The sequence below is a fragment of the Alexandromys fortis genome, unplaced genomic scaffold (genome assembly GCF_014885135.2).
Source record: "Alexandromys fortis isolate MF-2015 unplaced genomic scaffold, M_Fortis_MF-2015_v1.1 scaffold_1, whole genome shotgun sequence".
In the NCBI taxonomy this organism is placed as follows: domain Eukaryota; kingdom Metazoa; phylum Chordata; class Mammalia; order Rodentia; family Cricetidae; genus Alexandromys; species Alexandromys fortis.
The window spans coordinates 447,575-474,856 of NW_026067927.1; the positions used below are offsets into that span (position 1 = coordinate 447,575).

General features: G+C 37.7%; 1 protein-coding gene and 1 pseudogene across 10 annotated transcripts in view; one reads left to right on the forward strand and one right to left on the reverse strand.

Moving 5' to 3' along the window:
• Nucleotides 1-26,504, forward strand: part of Chd9 (chromodomain helicase DNA binding protein 9) — a 219,135-nt gene extending 192,631 nt beyond the window's left edge. For 6 of the 10 annotated variants that reach the window (XM_050143923.1, XM_050143925.1, XM_050143924.1 and 3 more), the window contains 10 exons: nt 2,398-2,600; nt 6,628-7,521; nt 8,354-8,514; nt 9,453-9,725; nt 10,555-10,723; nt 13,897-14,036; nt 14,489-14,683; nt 17,532-17,660; nt 20,540-20,644; nt 23,094-26,504. In XM_050143923.1, the coding sequence (XP_049999880.1) occupies nt 2,398-2,600; nt 6,628-7,521; nt 8,354-8,514; nt 9,453-9,725; nt 10,555-10,723; nt 13,897-14,036; nt 14,489-14,683; nt 17,532-17,660; nt 20,540-20,644; nt 23,094-23,951 (3,127 nt within the window). In that variant the 3' untranslated portion in view covers nt 23,952-26,504. Of the gene's footprint in view, nt 1-2,397; nt 2,601-6,627; nt 7,522-8,353; nt 8,515-9,452; nt 9,726-10,554; nt 10,724-13,896; nt 14,037-14,460; nt 14,684-17,531; nt 17,661-20,539; nt 20,645-23,093 lie in introns of those variants that run through there. The other 4 variants (XM_050143928.1, XM_050143931.1, XM_050143927.1 and 1 more) reach the window with 3 other exon arrangements.
• Nucleotides 4,689-6,577, reverse strand: LOC126502726 (60S ribosomal protein L31-like; annotated as a pseudogene).
• Nucleotides 26,505-27,282: the final 778 nt, after the last annotated feature.

The following is a 27,282-nucleotide window of genomic DNA, read 5'->3' on the forward strand; positions in this document are numbered from 1 at the left end:
GTCACAGAACTAGCCTAGACTAGACTTAAGGGAAGAGAGGCAGACTCCATTGCTACTGGTAAAGAATTGTAGCCCCTGTTAGAGTACTCTGTCTGCTTCGTATGGTCTGTTAGATGTGGATTAATTTTCCTAAGACAATAGTTTCTGATGACATTTGATTGCTCATTATTTTGCATAGGTATAAAGTCTTATGTTCTAAAGTCTAAGTTCAAAGGTCCCTACAACTAAGGTTTTCTTGTTTTTAAAGATTTATTATTATTTTAAAAGATTTTTTATTATTAATCCTGTCGGTATGTGTATATGAATGCAGATGCCTTAAAAGGTAAGAGGGGTTGGATCCCCTTGGAGCTGGAGTAAAGGCATTTATGGGCCTCCTAATGTGGGTTCTGGGAGTCAAACTTGAGTCCACTGGAAATGTAGTGTGTGCTCTTAACCATGAAGCCATATTCCAGCCCATTATTTTCTTAATGTGTATGGGTCTTTTGCCTGCATGTATGAATGTGCACCATGTGCATGCAGTGCCCACTTAGGCCAGAAGAGGGCATCAAATCGCCTGGAACTGGAGCTACAGATGCTTGTGAGTCAACAAATGCACAATGTGAAAGGAGTTGTGTGCTCTGTGAAAGCAGTTGGTGGTCTTAACAGATGAGCCATCCCTCTGGCCTTTCTTCTTTTATGTTTTAATTTACATTTCTAACTTTACTACAATTTCCTCAGCCAAAAATGCCCTAATTAATTTTAGTTCCCCAATTTATGTTGTCTGTCACCTGAAATATTCTTCTTCTTATCCTCTAGTCCATAACACAGGCCGTCTTTCAGAGATAAGCACATGGCCTGTGTGGTATGTTTTCAGATTAGATCAAAGCATTTTCCCCTTTTCTGTGTTCATAGAGCACCTACCTAATAAACTGCCATTACCGCAGTAGCGCACAAGAAACTGGGGTGGATCTTGTTCTGGGTTGTAATTTTTGTAATGATAATCACTATCATTTTTGTTGGTTATTTCTGTCCTGGATTAATATTTAATACTAATATTTAATACATCCTTCATTTTCCAGTATATTCCTTGCACCCAAGTCTATAATTCATGACTCAGTAGTTTCTCAGGCTATATTTTATATCATAGTTATATTAACCTATTTTTTACATGTGTATAAGTGCTTTGCCTGCATGTATATATGTTTGCCATGTGTGTGTCTGGTGTCCACAGAGGTCAGAAGGGGGCATCAGATCCCTTGGAACTGAAATTTCAGATGTTTGTAAACCACCATGTGGGTGCTGGGAACTAAACCTGGGTCCTGTGGAAGAGCGAGTGGTCTTAACCTTGGAGTCTTCTCTCCAGCCCCACAGTAATCCTCTTAATGTAGCTTTCTACCTGGGCTCTGAGAATCGGACTCAGGTTGATGTATGATGATCATTAATGTAGGACTGTGATGAAAATGAGCCATTAACATTTCACAATTGTCTTCTTTAACACCATGATGCAAGAGTTAAGCAAGGAAACTAGTGTGCAAATAAATACTGTAGTATGGAGATCCCTGACCTCTCTCAATGTCAGAAGTACTCGTCTGAAAAGAGGTTACTTTTAGCCAGGCATTTAGAGCTTTTATAATTAGATCCCAGCTCTTCTTCGCTCTGTTCTCAATATAAGCTGTATTGTTATAAATCTGGAATACTTATCAGCCCCCAAAGTGAAGTGCAGAATACTCCCTGTTTTGCTTATTCTGTGCCTCTCCCTCCACCCAAATTGTAGCCTGGTCCCCTCTTACTCTCCAGTGTGATGCATTTATGGTTCTTCTTACATTATTTTATTGGTATGTGTGTGGGGTAGGGGTGTGTATATGTGTGAGTACATACTCGTGTGTAGGCCTTAGAATAGCTTGTAAGAGTGCCTTCTTTTTTTCTGCCATCTATGTCCTAGGGATCAGAGTCAGGTCAGCATACTTAGTGGCAAGCACTGTTTTATCCACTGAGCCATCTTGCTGGCACATTGATGCTTTTCTTGATCACTCAAGTCTGAACCGAGCCTTCTTTCTTCTTTGCCCTCCTGAAATTCTTTCTTTCTATAACTCTTACAATAATGCATAGTATTTCATACTGCAGATGTATCTTTGTCATTTATTTAAGAACAAGGCCATATAATTTTATCTTCCATGCATGTTTTCTCATTTACTTAATATATAGAAGCAATGTCTAAAGGAACAGAGCAGTATATATCAATAGAGTTATGAATGGATGAGTCATCTAGAATTTTGAAATTATTTTGAAGGTTAAAATCTGAATTTAATCTTGTAAAGTATTAGGTACTACAAGTGTTTTAAGGCTGTGTTGCAGTCTTTACTTTCACTATTAATATTTTAGTGACGTGTATTTTTTTCTTAATCTGGTTCACTATAGATGGACAAGGAGAGAAGAAGCTGACTTTTATAGAGTTGTGTCTACATTTGGAGTAGTTTTTGACCCTGACAGAGGCCAATTTGATTGGACAAAATTCAGAGCCATGGCTAGGCTACACAAGAAAACTGATAACAGTTTGGAGAAGTATTTGTATGCATTCATGTCCATGTGTCGGAGGGTTTGTCGTCTTCCTGCCAAAGAAGGTATGTATAAGGTTTTTTCCCCCTGTGTAAGTCAAATAAACAAAATTATCAAAATTGGAAATTTCTAAGTGTTTAGAACTGTAAATTATACTGAAAGACCATTGTTCCTTGAACCTGCTACTACACTGATAAAATGAGATAAAACGATACACACCAAATTTTAAGAAAATGAGAACTCGTTTAATCCTAGCACTATATAGTCAAAGGCAGGTGGATCTCTGAGTTCAAGGTTAGCATGGTCTACATCGTAAGTTCCAGGTCAGCCAGGGCTATGTAGAGAGGCCCTGTGTCAAACAAAACCAAAATAAATAAATAACTTGTGTTGTATCAAGAAGCACTATTCCCTTGTAGTCACCCACTACCTCTGGCTCTTACAGCCTTCCCAGTTCTTAGATGGAACAGCACATTAAGACCTACACAGTCTCAACATGGAGAGGGAGCAGGCCATCTCATCCCTAGCCAAGGAGCTTTGGACAATTTATAGAGTTTTCTTTAAGGGTGTAGCCCTGATAGATCTTCCTTACACCAGTGACTGGCCACACATCTAAGAGCATAAGGGCAGTACAAACTGTATTTTATGTGCTTTAGGAACACAAAATTGAGTGGGTATGGCTACAGATGTAGTTCTGGAAGAATTTTGAGTGAGTATGATCATAATACATTGTATGAAATTCTCAAAATGAATAAAAATGCAGAAATGACATGTGTTAACAATAGCTTTATAATAAAGAAAAGAGGAAAGGTTAAAGGATCGGTTTTTTAATGTAAACAGAAATAGCATGTTTTGAGTCCCTCTTATTAAACTTTGAAAGGGGTTATTTACCTAATAACTTGCAGACAACGAAGTCCCCATTTTTAAGATGTTTTAAAGAATTTTGGTAGGATCATCTAAAGAAGATGGCACGTGAGCTAGCTGACTCTTCAGCTAAGATGCTCTTCTGGGATGACTCTCCTGTTAGGCCCAGAGAAAGCACTTGTTGCCATTGGTCAGCACTTCTTTCAGCATATACCATGCTGTGTGCAGTCCTTCTGCTCTTTCCTGTGTTTGTTGTGTTCACATGGGCCCAATATGTGTGGGAGTTGTTTTTCTTCTCCACCAAGTATGTTCTTTGGGATTAAATTCATGTCATCAGACATGTTAACAAGTACTCTTACCCACTGATAGTTCTTACATACCCCTCTGTTTTTGTTGTCATTGCTTTGTGTGTGTGTGTATATGTGTGTGTGTTTGTGTGTGCTTTGTTTTGTCTTGTTTTGTTTTATTTTGAGACAGGCTCTCACTGGGTAGCCTTGGATTGCCTGGAACTTACTTTGTAGCTTTGAAACTCAGAGACCCATCTGCCTCTGCCTCCCAGGTGCTGGAATCAAAGGTGTGTATTTACCCTATCAGCCCTCTATTCTTTATTAATTATTATTAATAACTATTAAGTCCAGTAGTTGTTTCACAGTAAAAACATAAGTAGCTTGCTAAAACTCCTGAAAATCCGGTTTCTGTTTTTACTTTTATTTTCTAATATATTTATTGTCAGTTTGCCTAATAATGTAGCAAATATCTTAATTACCCAGTGTCAGGAAATTTGGGGTAGTTTCAGTCTGCTTTACTTTTATGGCTAACACCCTGTAAGTACTAAATAAATAGTTATTATTCTGTGTTGTTCAGGAGATAATAACAAAGAAAACCAATTGCAGACATTCATTACAGATACAGGTTAGCCTCCCAGATATGCTAGCTGATTTGGAAATAGACTTGTAATCTAGACTTGGCTCACAGTCCCCCTCCCTCTTTTCCCAGTACTAGGATTATATGCATCACTACCATACTTGGCCTTTACTGATGTACATTTGTTTTCTAAGACACCCATGTGGTACTTGAGTGTCTTCATTGTTCCTCATCGTAATGGACCTTAATATCTTTGAAAGTATTATCAGTCATTTTGCCATATTTCCTTCTGTTTGGATTTGAGTTTTCATATGATTGGATTGAGTGTGTTCATTTTGGCAGGAGTACCACAGAATGATGTTGTATCACTTTATTTTCTATTTTCTTTTCTTTTTTTTGGCAGTTCTTCAACTTTGAGATTCAGTAGGTTAGTTCTCATCCACATTGACTGTCTATAGGTTTTTTAATGTGGTAACAGGCATGTAAGTTACCAATGTGTAGAGTTTGTTTGGTGAGTCCTTATCCTCATTATGTTTTCTGGACAAACGTACCCGGATACGATATGGAACATTCCTTATTCCTTTGGCCCAGATGGCTTTATTGAGCCTGATATCAATCTGCACATCTGGAGTCCCCATCTCCTTCATGGCAAATTTCCGGATTTCTTTGAGTGCCCTAGGAGCACGCTTCTTGAAGCCCACACAGGGATGCACTTGTGAATGTTGATGGTGTATTCTTGGGTCACCACCTCGTTGATGGCAGAACGGCCCTTCTTCTCGCCATCCTTCTTTGCGGGAGCCATTCTGCCGGGCCCAAGCTCTCTTTTCTACTTTTTTGAAACAAGGTCTCAATATATAGACCATGCCAGCCTCCATCTCAGAGACCCTCCTGCCTTTGCCTCCCCAGTGCTGCAATTAAGACTGTGTGTCACCATGCCCAGTTTGTTGTATCTTTTGTATAATATTTAATAATGCCATGAGGGTTGTGCTGTCAGAACAGTATTCATGTGAATCGTTTGGGCAGGGTAGTTTATGATGTTTTTCTACTTTATCTTTTCCCAAGTAATTAACAATAACTTGGAGTCTTACAAACCCTGTTTCTGCTCAGACTTTCAAAAATCTGTTTGGTAGACTGGAGAGTTGACTCAGTGGTTGAGAGCACTGGCTGCTCTTGCAGAGGACTCGGGTTTGATTTCCAGCACCCACATAGCAGCCAACAATGGAAATCCATCTCTTTAGCTTCCTGTGGCAGCAAGCACACACATAGCTGCACACGTGGTTGCACACATGGTGCAGGCAAAAAAGTTCACACACATAACCCCAAAAATGAATCTATTGGTTTTAGTGCCTGCTATATATTCAGTCTTGTCTGCGGTGGTTTTTCTGTGTAGTCCAACTGTAAGGTAGAATGCTTCATCTGAATTCATTTACAGGATATAAACTATAACCCACTCTATATTTGCCCAAATCCTATCTTATCTACCTATCTATCTATCTATCTATCTATCTATCTATCTATCTATCTATCTATCTATCTATCTCTATCTATCCTTAGTTTTTCAAGACAAGGTTTTTGTGTAGCCCTCTAGGTTGATCCCTGCCTTCTTGCAATAAGACATTTTAAAAGTGATTTTCAACAGCCATTAACCAGATTCACAAAAAAGGGACCTCACCAAAGCAAATGTACTGTGAACTAATGCTGAAGAACTAATGCTGTCCCTGGTAACTTGTGTGATGTTTGGCTGATAGATGATGTATCCCTCAAGCATTAAAAATCCCCTTGTCCCTGGGCGTGGTGGCACACGCTGGAGGGAAAGGCAGGTGGATCTGGTAAGTTTGAGGCCCTGTCTCAGAAAAACAAACAAAAATCTCTTTCTGACCTAAGTTACATTACACACTATGAGATATGCCAGTTTACATTTATTTATTGGTTATCACTGAACCATTCTAATTCTATTTATAAGTAAACTTAGAGGTTTTGTTTGTTTTTGGCTTTTCAAGACAGGATTTCTCTGTGTAACAGTCCTGGCTATCCTGAAACTTGTCCTGTAGACCAGGCCTCGAAATCACAGAGATCCACCTGCCTATGCATCCCAGGGATTAAAGGTGTACACCACCATTGCCATGCAAGAATTTTTTAAAAGCAAATTCTTCTTTATGGTAACATACTTCTGAAGTAATTATGTGTTACTCATTTAAAAATATAGATATCATGTTTCATGAGTTTCATAATTTAAAAAACATTTTGCATATTTGTAATTCTAGAAATTATAATGATATTATATAGAGACATATTTTTAAAGTTGCCTTATGTTAAATCTCCCATGAAACATTTTGAATTAGTATTTTGATCCTTGTTTCAATATAGAATTGGTGGATCCAAATATATTTATTCAACCAATCACAGAAGAGCGTGCTTCTAGAACTTTATATCGCATTGAACTTCTAAGAAAAGTACGGGAACAGGCCCTTCGACACCCACAGTTGTTTGAACGCTTGAAGCTTTGTCATCCAAATCCAGACTTACCTATCTGGTGGGAATGTGGCCTTCATGATAGGGATTTGCTTATTGGTGCTGCCAAACATGGAGTAAGTCGGACAGACTATCATATTCTGCGTGATCCTGAACTCTCGTTTATGGCAGCTCAAAGGAACTACAGTCAGAGTAAGGTGGCTCATTCGAGGACTTGCACCCCACTTTTGCAGCAATACCAAGTAGCACTTTCTGCTTCTCCTCTTACCTCTTTGCCTAGGCTGCTAGAAGCTAAAGGTACTCTTCTAGAGGATATGAAAGCTAAAAATGAAAACCTTAAGGAAGAGCCACAGTCTTCTGAAGAAGAATCTATGTCTTCTATAGAAACAAGGACACGAGTTCAATCTGAGCCTGTAAGTCCAAAGAACGGTGTTTTATCACAGGCTACTGGAGACCAGAAATCTGGTGGGAAAAGTGAAACAAACAGACGCATGGTTGCAGCAAGAACAGAACCCCTAACTCCAAACCCAGCTTCCAAGAAACAGAGAGTCCACAAAAGAGGATCCGAATCCAGTTCTGAGTCAGACTCTGATTCTGAACGCTCATCGTGTTCTTCCAGATCTTCCTCTTCTTCTTCCTCCTCTTGCTCACACTCTCGATCAGGCTCTAGTTCTTCTTCATCCTCATCTTGTTCTTCAGCATCCTCTTCCTCTTCCTCCTCCTCCTCCTCATCATCATCTTCATCATCGTCTGAAGAAAGTGACAGTGAAGAAGACGTCCAAAAGCGAGGTACATGCATAATTTTGTTATGTTATGAGTTTTTCAAATGAAAATGTATAGAGCTTGATTTAAATAACTGAAACATGCACAAAGTTGTAAGCTTAAATGTTTATGCTTATAAAGTTTCTTAGAAAAGTATGATTGCACTCGGGAGGCAGAGGCAGGCGGATCTCTGTGAGTTCGAGACCAACCTGGTCTACAAGAGCTAGTTCCAGGACAGGCTCCAAAGCCTATGATTGAGATAGCTCAATAAAACCAATTAAAAATTTTTTTAAATAAAGAAAAAGAATGATTGAGGAAACTAGAGTTAGTTACATAATTCCTATTCTGTATTCAAGGCATTCCTAAATAGACAGAGGAGTTTGAAGTCTTACATAGTCGCTTGCATTCTTTGTGATTGCGAGAATAAGTTTATTAATGAACAAATAAAGGATGTTTATAGCTACTTCCAGACATCTTAGATTAAAAAGACAAACAAGAATATCCTAGGTTGTACTTGGCATCTACAGTCAGTAGAAGGATGTTCTCTCCGCCAAGTATTGCCGGGTGGTCCTTTTCTTCAGGTGTCTTTGCAGCAGGCCAACAGTTAAGGTACAAGTCAGCATGAAGCTTTTTCAGGAACCTCTCTGGTATAAAGCGTTTCATCTTCTACTGAAGCTGAGTCCCTCGTCACAGTTCTCTAGGCATAACTTTTAGGGTTGCTACAAGCAACATGTCCAGCTCTAAGGGTTACCTTACTTAGAGAATTGTGGGATATTTAAGAAATGACATAAGATTGTAAAAGTATGCATAAAATTGCTTTATGTGGATTTTAAAAGGTGATTATAATTGTCCTCATTAGAAGGTACCCCTCATGTGAAAGCCTACGATGAAGAAAGTGTTGCATCGTTGAGCACTACCCAGGATGAGACCCAGGATAGTTTCCAGGCAAACAATGGAACACAAGAGTCTGCTTGCTTATTACAAGGTGGCTACATGCTGGCAGCCTCATATTGGCCAAAGGTAAATGAATAAGTTACAATTGACATAGGTCATTTTTAAATTTTTCTGAATAGCTTTGATGGTTGTTTTGTCCTTTTTTTTTCTTCTGCTTCCTGAATTCTGGAATTAAAGGCATGCACCACCACATCTGACCTAATGGCAAATACTCTTATATGAAAAAATTGATCGTTGTAAATTTATGATGACACATTGGCATTTGCATCAAAAGTATAAATTATTACTGCCTATTAAATGAGTTATATGTATATGCTTCTCAGTGTAACTTTGGAGTATTTAGAATGACAAACTGTGAATGCCTTTTGTTGTTTTAAACTACTCAAAGGTTTGTTTTAAGATAGGTACATTCAGTGAATAAAAGCAGCTATGATGAATTACCGTAATCCCCATATGTGACTGGATCAGTACAGGGCACCTTTAGGAATGAGGCTGGGAAGTGGAAGATTCTGTTCTCTTTCTATATTTCTAAGTTGCTTTTTCTTTTTCAATAATGCATCCCTGTATTATATTTGTTGTTACAAAGAAAAAAGAGGGCTACAGATGTAGCTTCACTAATAGATTATGTGCCTAGCATGCAAAGACTCTGTTTTAACTGGGTCCTGTGGCACACATCTATATTATATTTCTATAATTCAATCTATTAGAAGGTGGAAAGAAGAGGATCAGAAGTTCAGGGTCATCTTGGGCTGTTTAGTGTGTTCAAGGCCAGACTTTTCTGTAGGAGTATCTTTGTGGTATAATGCTTTTGATTTCACCAAAGGGAATTTTTACTTGAATAATTTACAGAATTATAATACATATGAGAATATATACATATATACATGTACATACTACACACAGTGTTATATCTAGTTTAAGTCATCAAAACTCTTAGATTATTTGATTTCCAAAGGTCTGACCTAATTACTAAAAGTATGCCTTGATGTTACCTGCTTTTCTAGGATCGGGTAATGATCAACCGCTTGGACAGTATTTGTCAAACAGTCCTGAAAGGGAAGTGGCCTTCAGCTAGAAGAAGTTATGATACTAACATGGTGGCATCTTTCTATACCACAAAACTGCTGGATAGCCCCGGAGCAGCTACAGAATATAGCGAGCCCAGTGTACCTACGCCCCCAGCCGTTGCTGTAAAAGAAGAGCATGAACAGTCAACACAGATGTCAAAGGTGAAGAAGCATGTACGCGAAAAGGAGTTTACAGTGAAAATCAAAGACGTATGTGTATTTTTATTGCCCTAGGGCCTGGTTGCGATTGCGGTGTGCAGCATGCTTTTCCTGCAGATGGCTGCCTGCTCTTACTCTTCCTTCCTTCACGTACTTATTCCAGGGTATTTGGATTGTCTCTTCTGATATCTAGGTTCTTCAAGTTGAATCCCATTAAAGGGCTTTTCATTAAATATGTTTTTCTCCTGATTATAGTTTTGCTGAACAAGATGTTTCTTAAAAAAAAATATGGCAATTTCTGTTCTGGTCTTCTTTATATATTTATGTTGGTATACCAGTGTACTTTTCCCTCTTAAACACTTAGTGTGCCCTAATATTAGTAATGCTTCTTTTACTATGATCTTTGAAACTTAATTATTTGCTATCTAAAATATGGGTGAGATTTAATGTGGAGGACACACATGTAACCCTAGCACCTTAAAGACTGAGAAAGGAGCAGGAAGAAATTGAGGGCAACCAGAGGGCACACAATAAGACCATATTTCATACAGAAAAAAAATGCATACGTGTATATATGTGTACTTGTGGATGATGTCCTCTAAAAGTGTCATGAATAATGTACCTAGAGATACCTGTCTAAAACTGACAGTATTACAATTATCATGCGCTTCTCACATGAAAATCTTTGGTTTATATTTATTATAGAAAAGATTAATGTGCTTTTCTTGTATTGATGTGTAAACAAGAAAACCTCAATAGTATATCAGGGATTTTGCCTTCACTCTTTCTAAAAAATATTTTTCTTGATATCCTACAGTACGGTTTTTCTTAACATTTCCTGTCTTAATAATTGTTTTGGTTTGCTTGTTTGTTTTAATAGGAAGGTGGGTTGAAGCTGACGTTTCAGAAGCAGGGGCTTGCCCAGAAAAGACCATTTGATGGTGAAGATGGTGCCCTGGGCCAGCAGCAGTACCTCACTCGACTTCGGGAGCTCCAGAGTGCTTCAGAGACAAGCCTTGTTAATTTTCCAAAATCTATGCCAGCATCAGGTAAATATGCAAATAGTAACTTTTTATTAACAAGATATTCCTTGTCATTTACAGATCTTTTTTATAGACTTTTAAAATGAAAATTTATTTTTTCTTTAGTGTTATGGACCTCCTTTACATCTATAAAGTAGTCAGCATAATACTGACTCTCATTAATTACTGGGACATGTATATATGGTGTGTGTGTGTATGTGTGTGCACACACGTGCACGCACTGGAGATCAAACTCAGGACTTCATGTATGCTTAGTCTCTTTACCACTGCACTGCATCACCAGCCACCCTATTGGAACTTTAACATGACATTTTGAATCATAGCAGTTTGGTTTGAGAGGTTTACATATTTGGATAGAGATACCATTTTTTTCAGGTAGGTTTTAACAGATAAAAGTTAGAGTAGCATTTGGTAAGGTAGGATATTTGTGCTTCCAACAGTGCTTTAAGTCACATGGTAATGGTTGTTGGTAGAAGACTCTGCCTATGTCTTCAGGGCAAATCAAAGCATTTTGGAAACAATTATCATATTAATATTTTTCTCTTGAGTTTTTATTTCTTTTAACCTTGTGGCAACTTGCATCAACACATTTACTAAATACATCATTTATGCCATGTGTTATATATTCTTTGAACAATAAAGAATGCATTGGATGGGCTGGAGAGATGGTTCAGTAGTTAGAGCACTTGTTCTTATAGAGGACCTGGCTCACAATTGTCTATAACTCCAGTTCTAGGGGGATTCCTGCACCCTCTTCTGACCTCCACAGGCACCAAACATGCAAATGTTTAACGCACATATGTACAGGCAAAACGGTGTACTTGTAAAATTAAAATGAATAACTAAAAATATTTTAAATGCACTCAACAATGTTTTTGTCTTGTTTGACCTCCCTCTACCTGTGTTCTTCTTTAATTGTCAAGAATTAAGAATGATGTTTAAGATCAGTTGAGTCTCAGCAGTGTTCATCACCTATGCTTAGCCCCAGAAATACTTGTTTTAGTTGAAGAAAATGAATGGGTTGAATTTTCTTTATACCTTTTTATTTCAGAAGGACTCTACTTTAGTAAGAACTAAGTCTGGTTGCCACATATTACTTGGAAGCATCTCAAAACTGTTACTGTGCATGAGCATAGTGTATGGGACGCCTACAGTTTGGGAATTGATTGCTGTTCTCAGCTGATGCTATTTCTACCTTTTAAACTATGGACTAGCTTGGCGTCACTGGCACCAGTTTTGTCTCCTGTGGATTCATTAACCATTCAGTGTAATTTTCTAGTTGCTAGTTGTCAAACATGTCAGGCTTGCAGTTGAAAGGCTGAGGCTTTAACTTGGTGGATGAAGTGTTTGCCAGATAATGAGCCTGAAGGTCGGCGTGAAGATCCCTGACCACTCGTAAAGACTAGGCAAGTGTGGTAGGCCACCTTAATCCCTGTGCTTATTAGCCAGCCAACAGGGGCTCCTTGGGGCAAGGTGGCTAGCTGAACTAGACCAATCAGTGACCTCTGGATTCACTGAGAAACCCTGCCTCATTAAATAAAATGGGGAGCAATTGAGGAAGACATCTCATGGCAATCTGTGGCCTCCACACACACATGCACATATGTATGCACACATGTGCATCATATCTACCACATGCATACTCATATGCTCCCTTCACCCCTGCAGGAACATTGAAGGTAAGTGTTTCTATACATGGAATGTAAGTTTCCCGAATATGCTTTACAGTGATAGTTTGTAGTTAAGGAGCTCTTTTTTCCTCAGTAGAACATGAGGACAAATGGAGGTCAGCTGTGGACTCTCATGTGCACCCTGCGTGGGTTTGCTGTCCCCGCTCTTACCCTGAAAGCTCTAAGATACTGCTAGTACTTAGATCATGTGAAGGTTTCAATGGCATTGCAGCTGGAGATTGTCGGCTTTACCCGAGTAATTCTTTGATGAATAATACTATACATAGTGTATAGTAATTATATATAAAATATTATATAGCAAGTATACTTTATGTAGTTATTGTTATTATATGTTTCTTTTTATGTTGTATCAATACTTTTTATATTAAGAATATAAATAAAGAGCCTAAAGGGATGCCTCAGTGGTTAAGAGCGCACATAGCGGCCCGGCGGTGGTGGCGCATGCCTTTAATCCCAGCACTCGGGAGGCAGAGGCAGGCGGATCTCTGTGAGTTCGAGACCAGCCTGGTCTACAAGAGCTAGTTCCAGGACAGGCTCCAAAGCCACAGAGAAACCCTATCTCGGGAAAAAAAAAAAAAAAAAGTGCACATAGCTCTTGCAGAGCATTTGTTTCAGGCAGCCACAAATGCCTTAACTTCAGCTCCGGGGCTTCGGTGCCCACCCGCTTCTGAGCTCATCAGGGACCTGCACTTATATGTATACATCCACACACAAACACAGACACATGCAAATAATTTAAAATTAATGAAATTTTAGAGAATATAATAATAGTGATATGTATAATAGTAATGATCACACTAGTTTTAAAACTGTATTAAAACCATGTTCAAATTTCAAGTATTATTTTTAGTTCTGTGTAGTTATCTCAGTATTTTATAAATTACATTTTGATAATTGCAAATGTGAAATCTGCTTCTCTTTTCCTTCTTGGTTTTTTTTGGAAGTCAATTAGCATTAATATTTTTGAGCCCTCTCATTGTCTGTAAAATGAAGTGGAAGGAGAAAGAGATGTTACATTGTTCTGGTGAATTAAGTAAAACAATATACAAAGTGTTCAGTAAAGAGTTTACTACAAATCAGATAAGGATGCCCATAATCCCCAGATGCAGATGGCTCAAACCAGGAGGACTGAGGTTGGGAGGCTAGTGTGAACTACTGGATGAGAGATCTAGATTAAAATTTTCTAAGAGAAGCCGGGCGGTGGTGGCGCATGCCTTTAATTCCAGCACTCGGGAGGCAGAGGCAGGCGGATCTCTGTGAGTTCCAGACCAGCCTGGACTACAGAGCTAGTTCCAGGACAGGCTCCAAAGCCACAGAGAAACCCTGTCTCAAAAAAAAAAAAAAAAAAATTTCTAAGAGAAATTAGCATATTTTTAATTCAGGAACTTCTTAGTTTGGGGTATAAAAGAACAAATTTCATCTACATTTAGAAAAGTTGTAATGTTCCATTTATTTTCAGTTACTATTTTGCATTTTTAATTTGACTAGGTACTTCCATTCAGCCAACCCTTGGTGCCAATGGAGTGATATTAGACAACCAGCCTATAGTGAAGAAAAGACGAGGAAGGAGGAAGAATGTAGAAGGTGTTGACATCCTCTTTTTGAACAGAAATAAGCCACCTAATCATGTAAGTAAAACTATTTTAAAATTATTCATCCTTAAGTCTGAAATTCAGTCCTAATAAGTATACAATTGCTGTTTTATATTTTTTAATAAAATAAATAAGGAAATTAGTTTTCCATACTTTCAAATTTGATCTTAATAGAATTTAATAATGACAAAAAGCCACAAAAATTTTAGGTTTAAAAGACTTGGCAGAATTTAGACACTGCTTTCTTCTTCTTTACAAAAGAAGGACTGTTGAATCTGGGCATGGGGGAGCACTTGTGTGAGCCCAGTATTGAGTGTGCACAGGGAAGAAGACCTCTGTCAGTTTCAGGGCAGTCAGGAATGCATAACATGGCCCGGGGTGTGTGTGACAGTTACTCTGTTGAACCAGACTTAGAGTAATAAAGCATGGAAATAAAAATGTTATTTGATTTTTTCTGCAGTTTTACGTTAGCTTTAACCACCTCACAGATTTCCACAGGGATAAATCCAGCACTATCCTATACTCAGCCTCAGAGAATTCCTGATACAGAAAGTCCAGTTCCAGTTATTAATCTCAAAGATGGGACAAGGCTTGCAGGAGATGATGCACCGAAGAGAAAGGACCTGGACAGATGGCTTAAGGAGCACCCGGGTTATGTGGAAGACTTGGGAGCTTTTATTCCAGTAAGTACATTTTAAATCTTGATACATTTTGTTTCTTTGATTCATCATACCTTTAATAATGAAATACAAATTCTCATCCATTTGTCCTAAATATGTGTTTTGCCTGAGTTTAGGAAAATTATTAGAAAAAATTAATTACCATGTTTCCCAAATTATAATTCTGTATTGCTTTCCTTTTTGCCTTTAATAAATACTTAATTATAAAATCACTTCAGGTCAGATATGGTGGCACACACCTGTAATACCAGTGCTCAAAAAGAATTTTAAGTTCAAAGCTGTTCTTGTTTAATAAACAAACAAACAAACAAACTTCTGATGTAAAGCACTTTATCATACCCAATAAAGGTTGTGGTGGAATAAAACTTCTAACCCTTTGTTCTCAACAAGTTTATTTTACAGTAGTAATAAATACAAAGTAATCTAAATGTTGAAATAATGTTTGCCTACCAATACACTTAATGCTTTACATCCATTGTCTCCTTTAGCATAACCTTATTCCGATAATACTGTTAAAACTTTTTATTTATTTTCTTTTGTTTTTAGCTTTTTTTCAAGACAGGGTTTCTCTGTGTAACAGCCCTGGCTGACATGGAATACTCTTTGTTAACCAGGCTGGCCTCGAACTCACAGAGATCCGCCTGCCTCTGCCTCCCGAGTGCTGGGATTAAAGGCGTGCGCCACCAACACAGTTATTCTTTTAATCTATGATTTTGAAATATTTAAATTTTGAAAACTTTACATGCAATGTGAAAGGGAGTGTGATTATTACTATTTTGTTAACAAAATAAAATTACTTTCGTTGTTTTTTCATATAAAGCAAGTAGATAATCTCTAGTCTTTAGAATGTTCTTTATATTTACAGGACATTTTAATCCAGTATTTCTGTCTTATTACCAAGCAACAACCTAGTAGTCTAAAACAGAAAGCCTTAGTCTGGTATTTTAGGTGCCTTTCATTTCCCTAGTTGTACAACAATTCCCACAAATTCTCAATTTTCCCTTTAATTCCGTTCCATTTTATTATCAAATACTTCAGTAATTATGTGAATAGTGGTTTTCACTATAACTACACCAGGCTATGAAAATGGATGAAACCTATGAATTCATAACATGTTAGAAAATAACGTTCTTTTATTCAACAGACATTAATTATATTGTGTGACACTACTAAGTACTAGTTATAATTTCAGTAACTAAAATGCAAAGTCCTTACCCATGTGATACTGCCTATCCTCCAAAGGGTTTCCATACCTCTTTCTTAAAATTACAAATGAGTTTTTATTAGCTTTTTCTGTAGTTAAATATTTCTAAGGTGACCTTAGAATGTAACAGAGATGGAGTTTGCTCAAAGTGCCATGAACAGAAAGATTAGAACAATTGACTGCCTAGGCAGAGTAAAATATATGAAGAAAATAAGAAAGTTGAATAGGGTGGCTGGAGAGATGCTCAGAGGTTAAGAGCATTGTCTGCTCTTCCAAAGGTCCTGAGTTCAATTCCCAGCAACCACATGGTGGCTCACAACCATCTGTAATGGGGTCTGGTGCCCTCTTCTGGCCTGCAGGCATACAGACAGAACATTATATACATAATAAATAAATAAATAAAATTTAAAAAAAAGAAAGAAAGTTGAATAGTAAGTGAGAAGACTCCTTTAGCATAAGAGGAAGGTATTCCAGGCATTGTGGAATAACAGTGGAAAGCGTTAGAGGATTGTATGCATTTGGGCATATTCACAGAACAGTGACTGATCTGAGGGTCCAGAGTATGGCAGAGAACAAGGGGAATAACTATAAAATAAGCTCAGCCTGAGGAGAGACTATTAGGCCCAGTCAAAGAGTTTGAGTAATTAATTTCTTGGAATTTTATGATTGATTGGAAATAGTTCCAAACATCAAAGCCTTCCTTGTATACAGTTGAAGAGACAAATTTAATACAGTTTTCATTTTTATTGCCAGATTTTGGATTTGGATTTTTTGTTTATTGTTTTGTTTTGAGATAGTGTCTTTCTGTATAGCCTTGGCTGTCCTTAATCTTGCTCTATAGGCTATCTGCCTGCCTTTGCCTTCCTAGTGCTGAGACTAAAGGTGTGTACCACCACACTCAGCCTTCTTTTTGATCTTTTTTACTTCATCGCTGAATGACTTCGAAAAAAATAACCTCTCTATGTCTTATTTTGTACTATAAAAAATACCTTTATTATTGTGAGAGTTACATGAGAAGAAAAATAAAAGAGATTAAAAGAAATGAAAGTTTCTAGCAAAATTATGAATTGCTGTAGCAGTGCTTGGTGGCATACACCTGTACTCTCAGAGTGTTCGAGTCAGAGGCAAGAGGGTACCAATTCAAGCACACTCTTGGTTCAGAATGAGATCAGGGTCAACCTGCCTCAAAAACAAACAAATAATTGTAGCACAGAGGAAGCCTAAGGAGTTTCTCCTGGAATTTACTAGATGAGAAACTCATCAAATGAAATGTAGGTGATGGAAAGTAACAAGCTGTTCCATTAGCACCAGTGACCCCTCCAGGTGTCAGGTGTCGCTCTGTAGGTTTTCTATGGCCTTTAAGGAAGAGCGGGCAGAGTCTCACTGCAAGTATCATGCTTTCATGTAGAACCCATAGTAGTGATCATCATAGTGGCCTTGAGTAGTGGCCTTGAGTACATTTTCAAATATAAAATCTAAAAAAATGTAAAACTTAATTAAAATATTTAAAGTTTAAAATTTTCAGCTGACTAGAGAATAAGAGTTTTCACCTCATGTAGGGCTAAGTTCCTTGGTCAGCTCACGTGCGTCATTCTGATAGTGTTTACCAGAGCCACAAGCTTCAAAGTGTTTCTTGGTATGTTTTAGAGAGTGCAGCTTCATGAGGGGAGACCCAAGCAGAAAAGGCATCGGTGCCGAAACCCTAATAAATTGGATGTCAACAGTCTCACTGGAGAGGAACGTGTGCAGCTCATTAACAGAAGGAATGCAAGAAAGGTAGCTGTGTCTCTTGTTAACCCTCTCACATCGACTCCCAGTTAAAGAAACTTGTTGCATTATGCAGTTTTTTCTAACAGTCTAGAGGATGGGTTGAACCTAGCACATTTGTCGGAAAAGATATGCATGATAATTTTTGTTTGGTCTAATATCAAATCCTGCATTATTGATGAAGCTAAGCCATTCCCCAGATCTGGCCAAGCGGCATTGTGTATTGTATGGTCGTGCAGTGTACAAGGACATTACATCTCAGGCAATGGTTCCTTTCAGGGCATAGTTTTGTTCCCCCGGGGAGGAACATTTGTTGCTGTCTGGACACAGGTTTGGTAGCCACACTCAGCATAGTGGGGAAGGGGCAAGAAGGGAACAAATGCTACTTTCCTCTACAAGGAAGAGGCCATACATCTTGCATACCTGAAGTACCAACCTAAATATCTTATGCTAAAAAATGAGAACCTACTCAAAGGTGACATCCTTTACATTATCATAAGAAATTTACTGTATCTTTATCAATGTATTTTTTTGTCAGATAGCTCAAGTTAATATTGTTCTCTCAAGTGTCAAGTGGGCATTTTATATAATTTCCTGAAAGATGGAAATAAAATGTTTCAAAACCTACTTTATAGGTGAATGGAACTTTTATGCTTAGTTTGTGCTGACTATTCATAAATTATTAATATTTAGGCCTTTTTGTGTTCAGATACTGTTAACTTTGGTAGTTCTACCAAATAATTATTTCTAGTGACATTTTTCACACATGTATATCACTGTACTGTGCCCATTCACCTTCCTTGTTCAGCTTAGCCAGTTTTAAGGAGAAGGAATGTTTTTTGTTTTTTTTTTTTTTCGTTTGTTAAGTTTAAAGATAAACGTGTGTGTGTGTGTGTGTTGTATACAAAGATCAAAGAACAACATGTACTTGTCAGTTCTCTCCTTCCACCATGGAAGTCCTGAGGGTGGCTGTCAGACTGGGCAGCAAATGCCTTTTTATGCTTGGCCATGCCTCTGGCAGTTAATATTCTAAATGTTCATGTTGTAAACTTTCTGGAATCCTATTCGTTTCCCTTGATTTGTAGGGTTCTCTATTGTCTAAGATATCAGGTTTGGTTGTTGAATTTCTAAGGATCCACTTAATTTTAGGGGAGGAGGTTTTATTATGCTGTGTTATGTTTTGTTTTCTTTAAAACAGGGTCTCATACTGTAGCTCAGGCTGACCTAGAACTCATTTTGTTGGCTGAACTGGCCTCAAACTCAGGCTATTCTTTCTTCATTAGCCTTCTGGAGATTGAGTTACCGGTTATAAATTCACTTTACCCAGAAGCTTAATAAAGAGCAGTGTGCAACAGAAATCGCAGATGCTAAAAAATATAAGGAACATTGGATGAGAATGGTTATAGGTATGGGTGATATACTGACTATGATAAATGAATATACATCCTATCAAGACATTATATATGTTATATATATATATATCAGTTAGGGATACATCCAGCGGTAGAATGCTTATGTAGCATTCACAGTCCCCAGTACCACTCAAGAAAAAAAAGATGCAATGCATATGTTTTTAAAGTGGGTATAGAAGAAGGAACTGCTCAAATACCTTTTAGATGGCAAAGAGACATTAAATTGGTAGGTCAATATCATTGATCTAAATACTATTGATTTAAATCTTGATTTTATCATATAAAAATATTTACAATTTAATAGTATATAATTTAGTTAATATGCATAATGAATAAAAGCATGGAATTCTAAGGCCGAGGTTTGACTCTTAACTCTTGACATTATTAGATGGATTTTTGAAGCTAACTGTAACTTCTCTGATTCTCGGGTCCTTCATTTTGAAAATAGAAATAGAATCAAAAAGATGTTCTGGGAACTCAAATAAAATATACATGCCGTGCTCTTAGTCCAGTATTTGACATAGACTTATTAAACAAGATAATATTGTAAGACACTTGAATCATCTCATTTTATCCTCATGAGATACTTAGAAGGAAATATTATTTGAAGGAAATATTATTGCCACCCCATTTTGTAGATCACAAAAGAGACTCAAAGAAATTCACTGATTTACCTGAGTTTCCATACCTGGGGAATCTGACTCAAAGGGTTTACTTCAAGGAAGACTAGGCTGCCTGTCTTGCCTTTTAAGTGCACTGTAAGGAGTAGTTCATTTTCTGCTTCAGTTATTCCACTTAGAACATTTAAGATTGACATCATTTCTATTTCAGTTCACTCCTGTTGCTGTGACAGGTACTGTGACCAAAAGCAACTGAGAAAAGGAAAAGTTTCCCTTTATAGGTTCATCATCAATTGAAGTTAAGGCAGGAACTCAAACAAGAATGTGAAGACAGGGTGCTTGCTATTCCACAGAGCTATCCCTGACCAAGGAACCCACACTCAACCAACTACAGCAGAAATTATGACGGAATGCTTTTGATGCTTTAGTCCTTGCTTGATTACTAACGTGGAGGCTTATGCTCAGCTTGTTATTTTATACAGTTCCAGTTCACCTATCTAGGGAATGGTGCCACCTACAGTGGCTGGACCCTCCCACATTAATTAACAGTCAAGACAGCCCTTCCATGGACATGTCCATAAGCCACTATGATCTAAGCAGTACTTCAATAGAGATTTTCTTTGTCAATAATTCTAGGTTGTGTCTGCCAAATTGACAGTTAAAGTTAACCAGAGGACAAAAGTTAATGTGTTTATATATTATTTCCTAGATTGGAGTGATCCTTTCTTATGTAATTATACAACTTGTTGAAGGTTGTTTAAAAATACATGTTTTAAAGAAATTCTATATCAGAAATCAAACAATTCCATACTTAGTTGTGTTAGCTGCTTTACTATCTCTGTTTGTTTGTTTACAGGTTGGAGGTGCATTTGCTCCCCCTTTGAAAGATTTATGTAGATTCCTGAAAGAAAATTCAGAATATGGAGTAGCTCCTGAATGGGGAGATGTTGTTAAACAGTCTGTGAGTATCTTACAAATGCACCATTTTAGAAATTAGAGCCACTTGATTATGTCTTGGATTAAACTTTCTTTTCAGAATAAGAATTTAATGAACATGTGTAAATGAAAGTTTCTGTTCCTCCTGGTTTCACAGTCATCCAGTCCCAAAGAAACACACAGAGGCCTATATTAATCATAAACTGTTTAGCCTATTAGCTCAGGAGTATCAACTAGCTCTTACAACTTAAATTATCCCATAATTCTTGTCTGTGTTAGCCACGTGACTTTGTGCCTTTATCAGTGCAGTATTCTCTTCTTGCTTCCTCTGCATCACGGTGGCAACTACATTTCTGCCTTTCCTCTTCCCAGAATTCTCTCAGTCTGGTCACTCCGCCTATACTTCCTGCCTGGCTACTGGACTGGCCAATCAGCATTTTTATTAAACCAATATGAGTGACAAATCGTTACAGTGTACAAAAAGCGTTATCCCACAGCAAACATGTGACAATAGTTTTCAGTAGTTGATGATAGAGTAGAATGCAGAACCAGAGATGCGCCCCCCCTTTTTAATTGCAAATATTGTTTGGAGAGTACTACAAAGAATAACCATGTAGGTATGCAAAAAAAATTATAGATAATAATATTCATCATAAACAGGATCTTTGTGGATAGTTCAGATATGAGATTACAGAGCAGCGCTGAGGACTCGCAGATTCTGCCAAAGATCAAAGCTGTTCCTCAGCTCCAGGGCTACCTGCGCTCTCAGTTCTCTTTGATGAACAGGATGAATCCTCACAAACTGGTTTTCTAAATTGCTAACAACCTAATTAAACAGTTTTGTGTGTTTAAAAAAAAAATGTGTCTGAGAAGAATATCTGAGCTGAGTGGGTGGTGGTTCACGCCTTTAATCCCAGCGCTCTGGAGGCAGTGGCAGGCAGATCTCTGCGAGTTCAGGCCAGCCTGGTCTACAGAGTGAGGAACAGCCAAGGCTATACAGAGAAACACTGGCTCAAAAATACCAAACAAACAAACAAAAAGACTATCTAGTGTCAAAAGAGGAAATATTGGAAATATAGTAAGTTCCTTTATAGTTTAGATCTTGGGCTATTAAAGCCTAACTGTATCATTTCTATAGGTGTTCAAATGGAAAAGGCAAGCTATAGAAATAAATTCAGGGTAATTATGTTTTAGTTTTGGAAAGGGGTAGGGATGATCATAAAATAAGTATGAAAGCAAATGATGTATTGTACACTCTAAACAGTAGTAGTGGTGTGGCTGAGTGGTGGGAGAAACATGGTTTTGTTCCATTTGTATTTATTATTGTACGTTCTGCAGTGAGCCATAATGCTTTTAAAGAGAAAAGGAAGTTGACCAATTAAAGCCAAACAAAAAGTAGTCCCATTAGGTTTCTCCTTAAACTACTGCCTACATCTGCATCCCCACAGATTGACCACTAAGCACGTGGCTCAAGGTGTGCTTGGTTTAAAATACACACTTTTGGGGAAGTTGGAGGCTTAGTTTAGAAAAAATATAACATATCTCAATTTTTATACAATATATAATGCAGTAAAAATATTTGTGTTTTATTTCATTAGCCTATAGTACTAAAATTTATGTGGTCACTAGAAAATTTTAACTATGTATGTGACTTGTATTACATTTCTACTGGACAGTGCTGTTGCAGAGGCTATAAAATAAAACTCCAAAGAGTTTTGTATCCTAGAAAACCATAGGAGAATTTCACGAAAGTAGTACAGATGACCTTTTGTCCTGTTCTTGGTCACTTTCTATCAGCAGGTACCACTGCTGTTCTCAGCCAGGTATTAAGCCCTCATCTTAATTCCTCACCAATATGTGATTATATACCAAATATAGGATGTGCTCTTTTGAATATAATATAAATTCATAAATCCTCCTGCCTATCATAAACATTTCCAAGTGATAGATGTATACCCAGGCATCAAAGTCCCCATGGTATCCAGATGATAATGAGTATTAATGCATTTTCCCTTTTGAGTATAACTTTTGTGTCTTAGCTGCATTTACCTTAATCCCAAAGTGACCGTCAAGATAGATTTGAAGCATCTCAATCTAACCGCAACCTTTTGTTTCTTTCCCCTGTCCTTCCTGGTTGCTTTCCGCAATCAGAAGGATCTGAGCAAGTGGTGATGTGCACCAAGAAAGGGTTATGAAAATGCGTTTGATAATGTTTCTTTGGTTCTTAAATTTTCTGTCCTACAAACGTAAGCTTTACAGTATAAAGAAAACTAAATGCCTCTTTCATTATGATTTTTTTAAAAAATGGGAGCTGAGGGATAGTTGGTTGAAGCCACAAGTTAAATAAGTTATCTTTCATAATTATTTCATATCAATATAGAATAAGTTTATGAATAGCTACCTCTTAATAGACTATTTGATAAGCTGATTTTATCTTCATGTAGCTATTATTAATGAATATGTATTTTCTCCAGGGTTTTCTTCCAGAAAGTATGTATGAACGTATTCTCACTGGTCCTGTTGTGAGAGAGGAAGTAAGCAGGCGCGGGAGAAGGCCTAAAAGTGGAATTGCCAAGGCTGCAGCAGCAACAGCTGCTCCCACCAGCAGTGTGCCAGGCAATCCTTTGTTGGCCAATGGATTGCTTCCAGGTGTGGATCTCACAGCTCTTCAGGCCTTACAACAAAATCTACAAAACCTGCAGTCACTACAAGTGACTGCAGGGTTAATGGGCATGCCTGCTGGAGGAGAAACTAAGAACATGGCTGCTGTGTTCCCCATGCTACTGTCAGGGATGGCTGGGTTACCAAATCTGCTAGGCATGGGAGGACTTCTGTCAAAGAATGCAGAATCTGAGGCCGGCGAAAAGAAAGGAAATGACTCTAAGGAGCTAGAAGGGAAAAAAGAAAGGACAGAGAGCCAAAGTTCAGAGAATGGAGGAGAAAGCTGTGTGTCGGGTTCTCCTTCAACTTCCTCCACGGCTGCGTTGAGTCCAGCCGCAGCTGCCAAGCCCGTAGCTCTTAACCCACTCTTGCTGTCTAACATACTTTACCCAGGGATGCTGCTCACTCCAGGCCTTAATCTTCATATTCCAACCTTGTCTCAGTCCAATACTTTTGATGTACAGAAAAACAAAAATAGTGACTTAGGTTCATCTAAGTCAGTAGAAATAAAGGAAGAAGATTCCAGAGTTAGAGATCAGGAAGAGAAGGGAGGAACTGAGCCTAGTCCTCTCAATGAAAACAGCACAGATGAGGGTTCAGAGAAAGCTTCGTCCGGGTCTGATAGCACATCATCATCATCTGAGGATTCCGACTCAAGCAATGAAGATTGATTGGGGACTCTGCACTTCATCTAAACTGGTTTTCCCTTTTCTTTAAGTACTGACTGTAAATACCCCGGTGTTGAGTGCATCAGTAACTTTCTGACAGAGCATTTCAGCTGTTTGTTTAGAAGTGCAAACTGCTTTCAGAGACGTTTTGCATGTCTTATTTCTTAAGATCCATAAGTTTCTGAACTCGGATGTACTAACAGATACATACACGTATAAAGTTACAACAAAAGGCATTATAATTTTGTTGGGGGTTAATTTTATGGAAATGATGCTCAATAAGAGTTGTATATTTAATATATTTGCAGTGAACACAGAATACTTTATGCATATTACTGATTTAATTTGAATATAGTTTTACAGCCTCCTTGACACCTATAATTTACAGATCAAAACTCAGCAATAATTTGGGCAGCTAATGAATGTCATGAAAGCTGTAGACTCCACGTCACCATCCATTGCTTTCATCACACGAAAACGCTCTAGTGTTGTGATGCACTGCTGATGTTTCCAATTCAGGTACAAGTATGTTTTAAAGAAGAAATAAGTTTCCCAATCAGCCAATTTATCTGGCTACCTGTTACCTCAGCTGAGTTAGTTTAGGAAGTTTACATTCGTTTCTAATTCTGTACTTGTTTTCAGGGGTTCTTAAACACATCCTATATATCATGTCAATCTGGCAAGGAACATGACTTGCATTTTACTGCGCCTAACTCAGAAATCAGTAAAAATGAAGTCATAAAATAATCTTGTGTCATATGGCTTTGGCACCCTGTACACATACATTAAAACTTTTTGAAGTTTGGCCTCCTATTGCAAATAATTATGTCTCAGATGAATAATGTCTTGTTTCCAGGGTTCAGAAAGGCAAACTCATGAACACCACTGAGAACTTTCAACAGCGCCCTTCACGTAGAAGAAAGTGTTTGTTTGCTTTATTTGTATAGGTTTCTCTTTGTGTCTGATGTCCTGGAAATATTCCGAAATAACAGGTAATAGTAGTCAAGTAATATGCAGATAGTTTGACTTAATTGAGTTTCTAGGAGTAAGAAGACAGCATGTTACCCAGAGTCAGTGTTGGGCCGTCAGCTCATAGCAAATGCTGAGCTGCCCACTTTGGAGACGCACTTTGACTGATCTCAGAATGATGTACAAACTATACCTACGAAGTCCAAGGCTTCTGTTCTGTTTCTTACAATCCTTTATCATGTACAATTTGTCTGTTATTTGATTTGTGATATCATTTCTCCTGCTAAAGCTGCTATCATTCTGACACGGTAGAGGTCCAAGGTTTACCTTTATACACATCAGAAACAATTAGAACCTACTTAGACATTCTGAGGAGAGATAAATCTTAGCATTTCCTGGTGTCTAAATAAATCATGGTAAAGTTTGCAAGGTGGTAAATTTCAGAGGAGTGCCCCAGTTCTCTCCTATAGGAAAATTAACTTCCAGTGTGTTTTACTAGAGCTGTTGTTTGTCATGGACTAAGTGATTGTACTGGGTTTCCCAAGACCTTTACCAGTAAATTATGTTTCTGTATGTAAAAACGTAACCCATTATTAGACGATGTTAAATGTATTTACCAAATTTATATAAGTTCCATTGGGATTGTATTATTAATTTTTTGTATTTTCTCAAAATAGTACCTTGAATTGATAGTTCTTTATGCAATGTCTTAGCAATAGTCACTGTAATGCCCATCCAGGAGCAGTGGGCAGTAATTCCTCATCATGAAAATGATATATTACATACATAGTGTGTTCCCTTTGCAGTATTGCACTTTTGTTTAACTAGAACACACCTGTGAGATAGCCAAAGTTTTCCAGACAGTTACCTTGGTTTGCCAGTGGAGTGTTTCAGCACCACCCGTATCCCCTCCTTCCTCTAGGTCTACCCACATCGTCTTTATTCCTGTCTTTCCCAATTAAAAGGGAAAAAAAATGAGGTTAAAAGAACTTAGATCTTGTCATTAAAATCTAATTTATAGCAAAATCTATGAGATAAAGTATTTTCCTAATTATGGTCTAATAAATTTGGGTAACATCCTAGTGATTCTCTTTCTATGTATAATAAGGCAGTTACTGTTTTCAAAGCATTAAGGCTAATGTTAACTTTAAACATTCTCTTGGGTTTCAAGACATTTCTTTGTAGATGGCTTGGGGGAAAGTTGTTGAGGTGTCAGCTAAGAAAAACATGCAGATATGGAGATGTAAAGTTAAGGGTAAGAAGAAGAGTCGCCGGAATGACATCGATCCTAACGTTGCAGTGGAAAGGATATCCCAGTATGTGTCGGTAGTTACTGAAAGACGTATAGCTGGTGTTGCCTTGTATTTTAGCCGTTGTTTCAGGTTTCATGGTTCAAGTCTTAGTCCAATTTTTCTTTTGGACATTTGCAATATTTACCAGTTGTGTTTTGTGTAGTCTAAATTTGCTTTCTGTAGTTGAGCAAACGTCTTAAAAAGTCATTTGTAATTTATTAAATTACTTTCTATGATGTTCTATAGAGCAAATGGAAGTTTAATTATTTTTTATTAAACATATTCTTTGACTATCCATGATGTCAGCCTCCATACATGACAGTAATTTTTCACTTGAGTTTTATATATAATTTATCTTACTCTAGTTATAAAAGAAACAGTAGTTATAAATCTTCAAAAACACTTTAGAAGAAATGTGTACTTTGGAAGAAATGCCTAGAATGTTGGTGGTTGTCTGTTTTTATTAGGCCTTTGCCACCCAGGCTTGTCTCAAACCCAGGGCTCAGTGATGTACTAGAGTTTTGAATTTTCTATATTTACATTTATAATAACATCTTAACTGTCAGATTTTCAATTTCAGTTCATTCTTTGTTCATTCATATTGATGTCTGCGTAAAAAGGAAGTAGCTCCTTAAGAGTCTTAAGTATCAAAACCCATGTCTAGAGAGTGACCTCCATCCTAATGCCAAATATTGTGTTTCCTTTTCTTCCCCTTGTACCCCTAAAACTTCCAAAAGAACTAAAAAGACAAACCTCACCTTTTTTTTCCCTTTTTTTCTTTATTCCCCCCTGCCCGAAACAGGGTTTCTCTGTGTTACTCTGGCTGTCCTGGAACTCACTTTGTAGAAGTCAAACTCACAGAGCTCCATCCTGTCTCTGCCTCCTGAGTGCTGGTATGAAAGGCTATGTTCCACCACCATGTGGCTAACCTCGCCTCTTAAAGCTGCTCCTTTTGGAAATCAATAATTAACTCATGGCCATAAGCATTTTTTCTGACTCATTGTCATTTTTGGCAGAGTGGTTTGGAAACATTTAGCAAAAACTTCTCTCACTATGGAGATAAAAATGGGGTC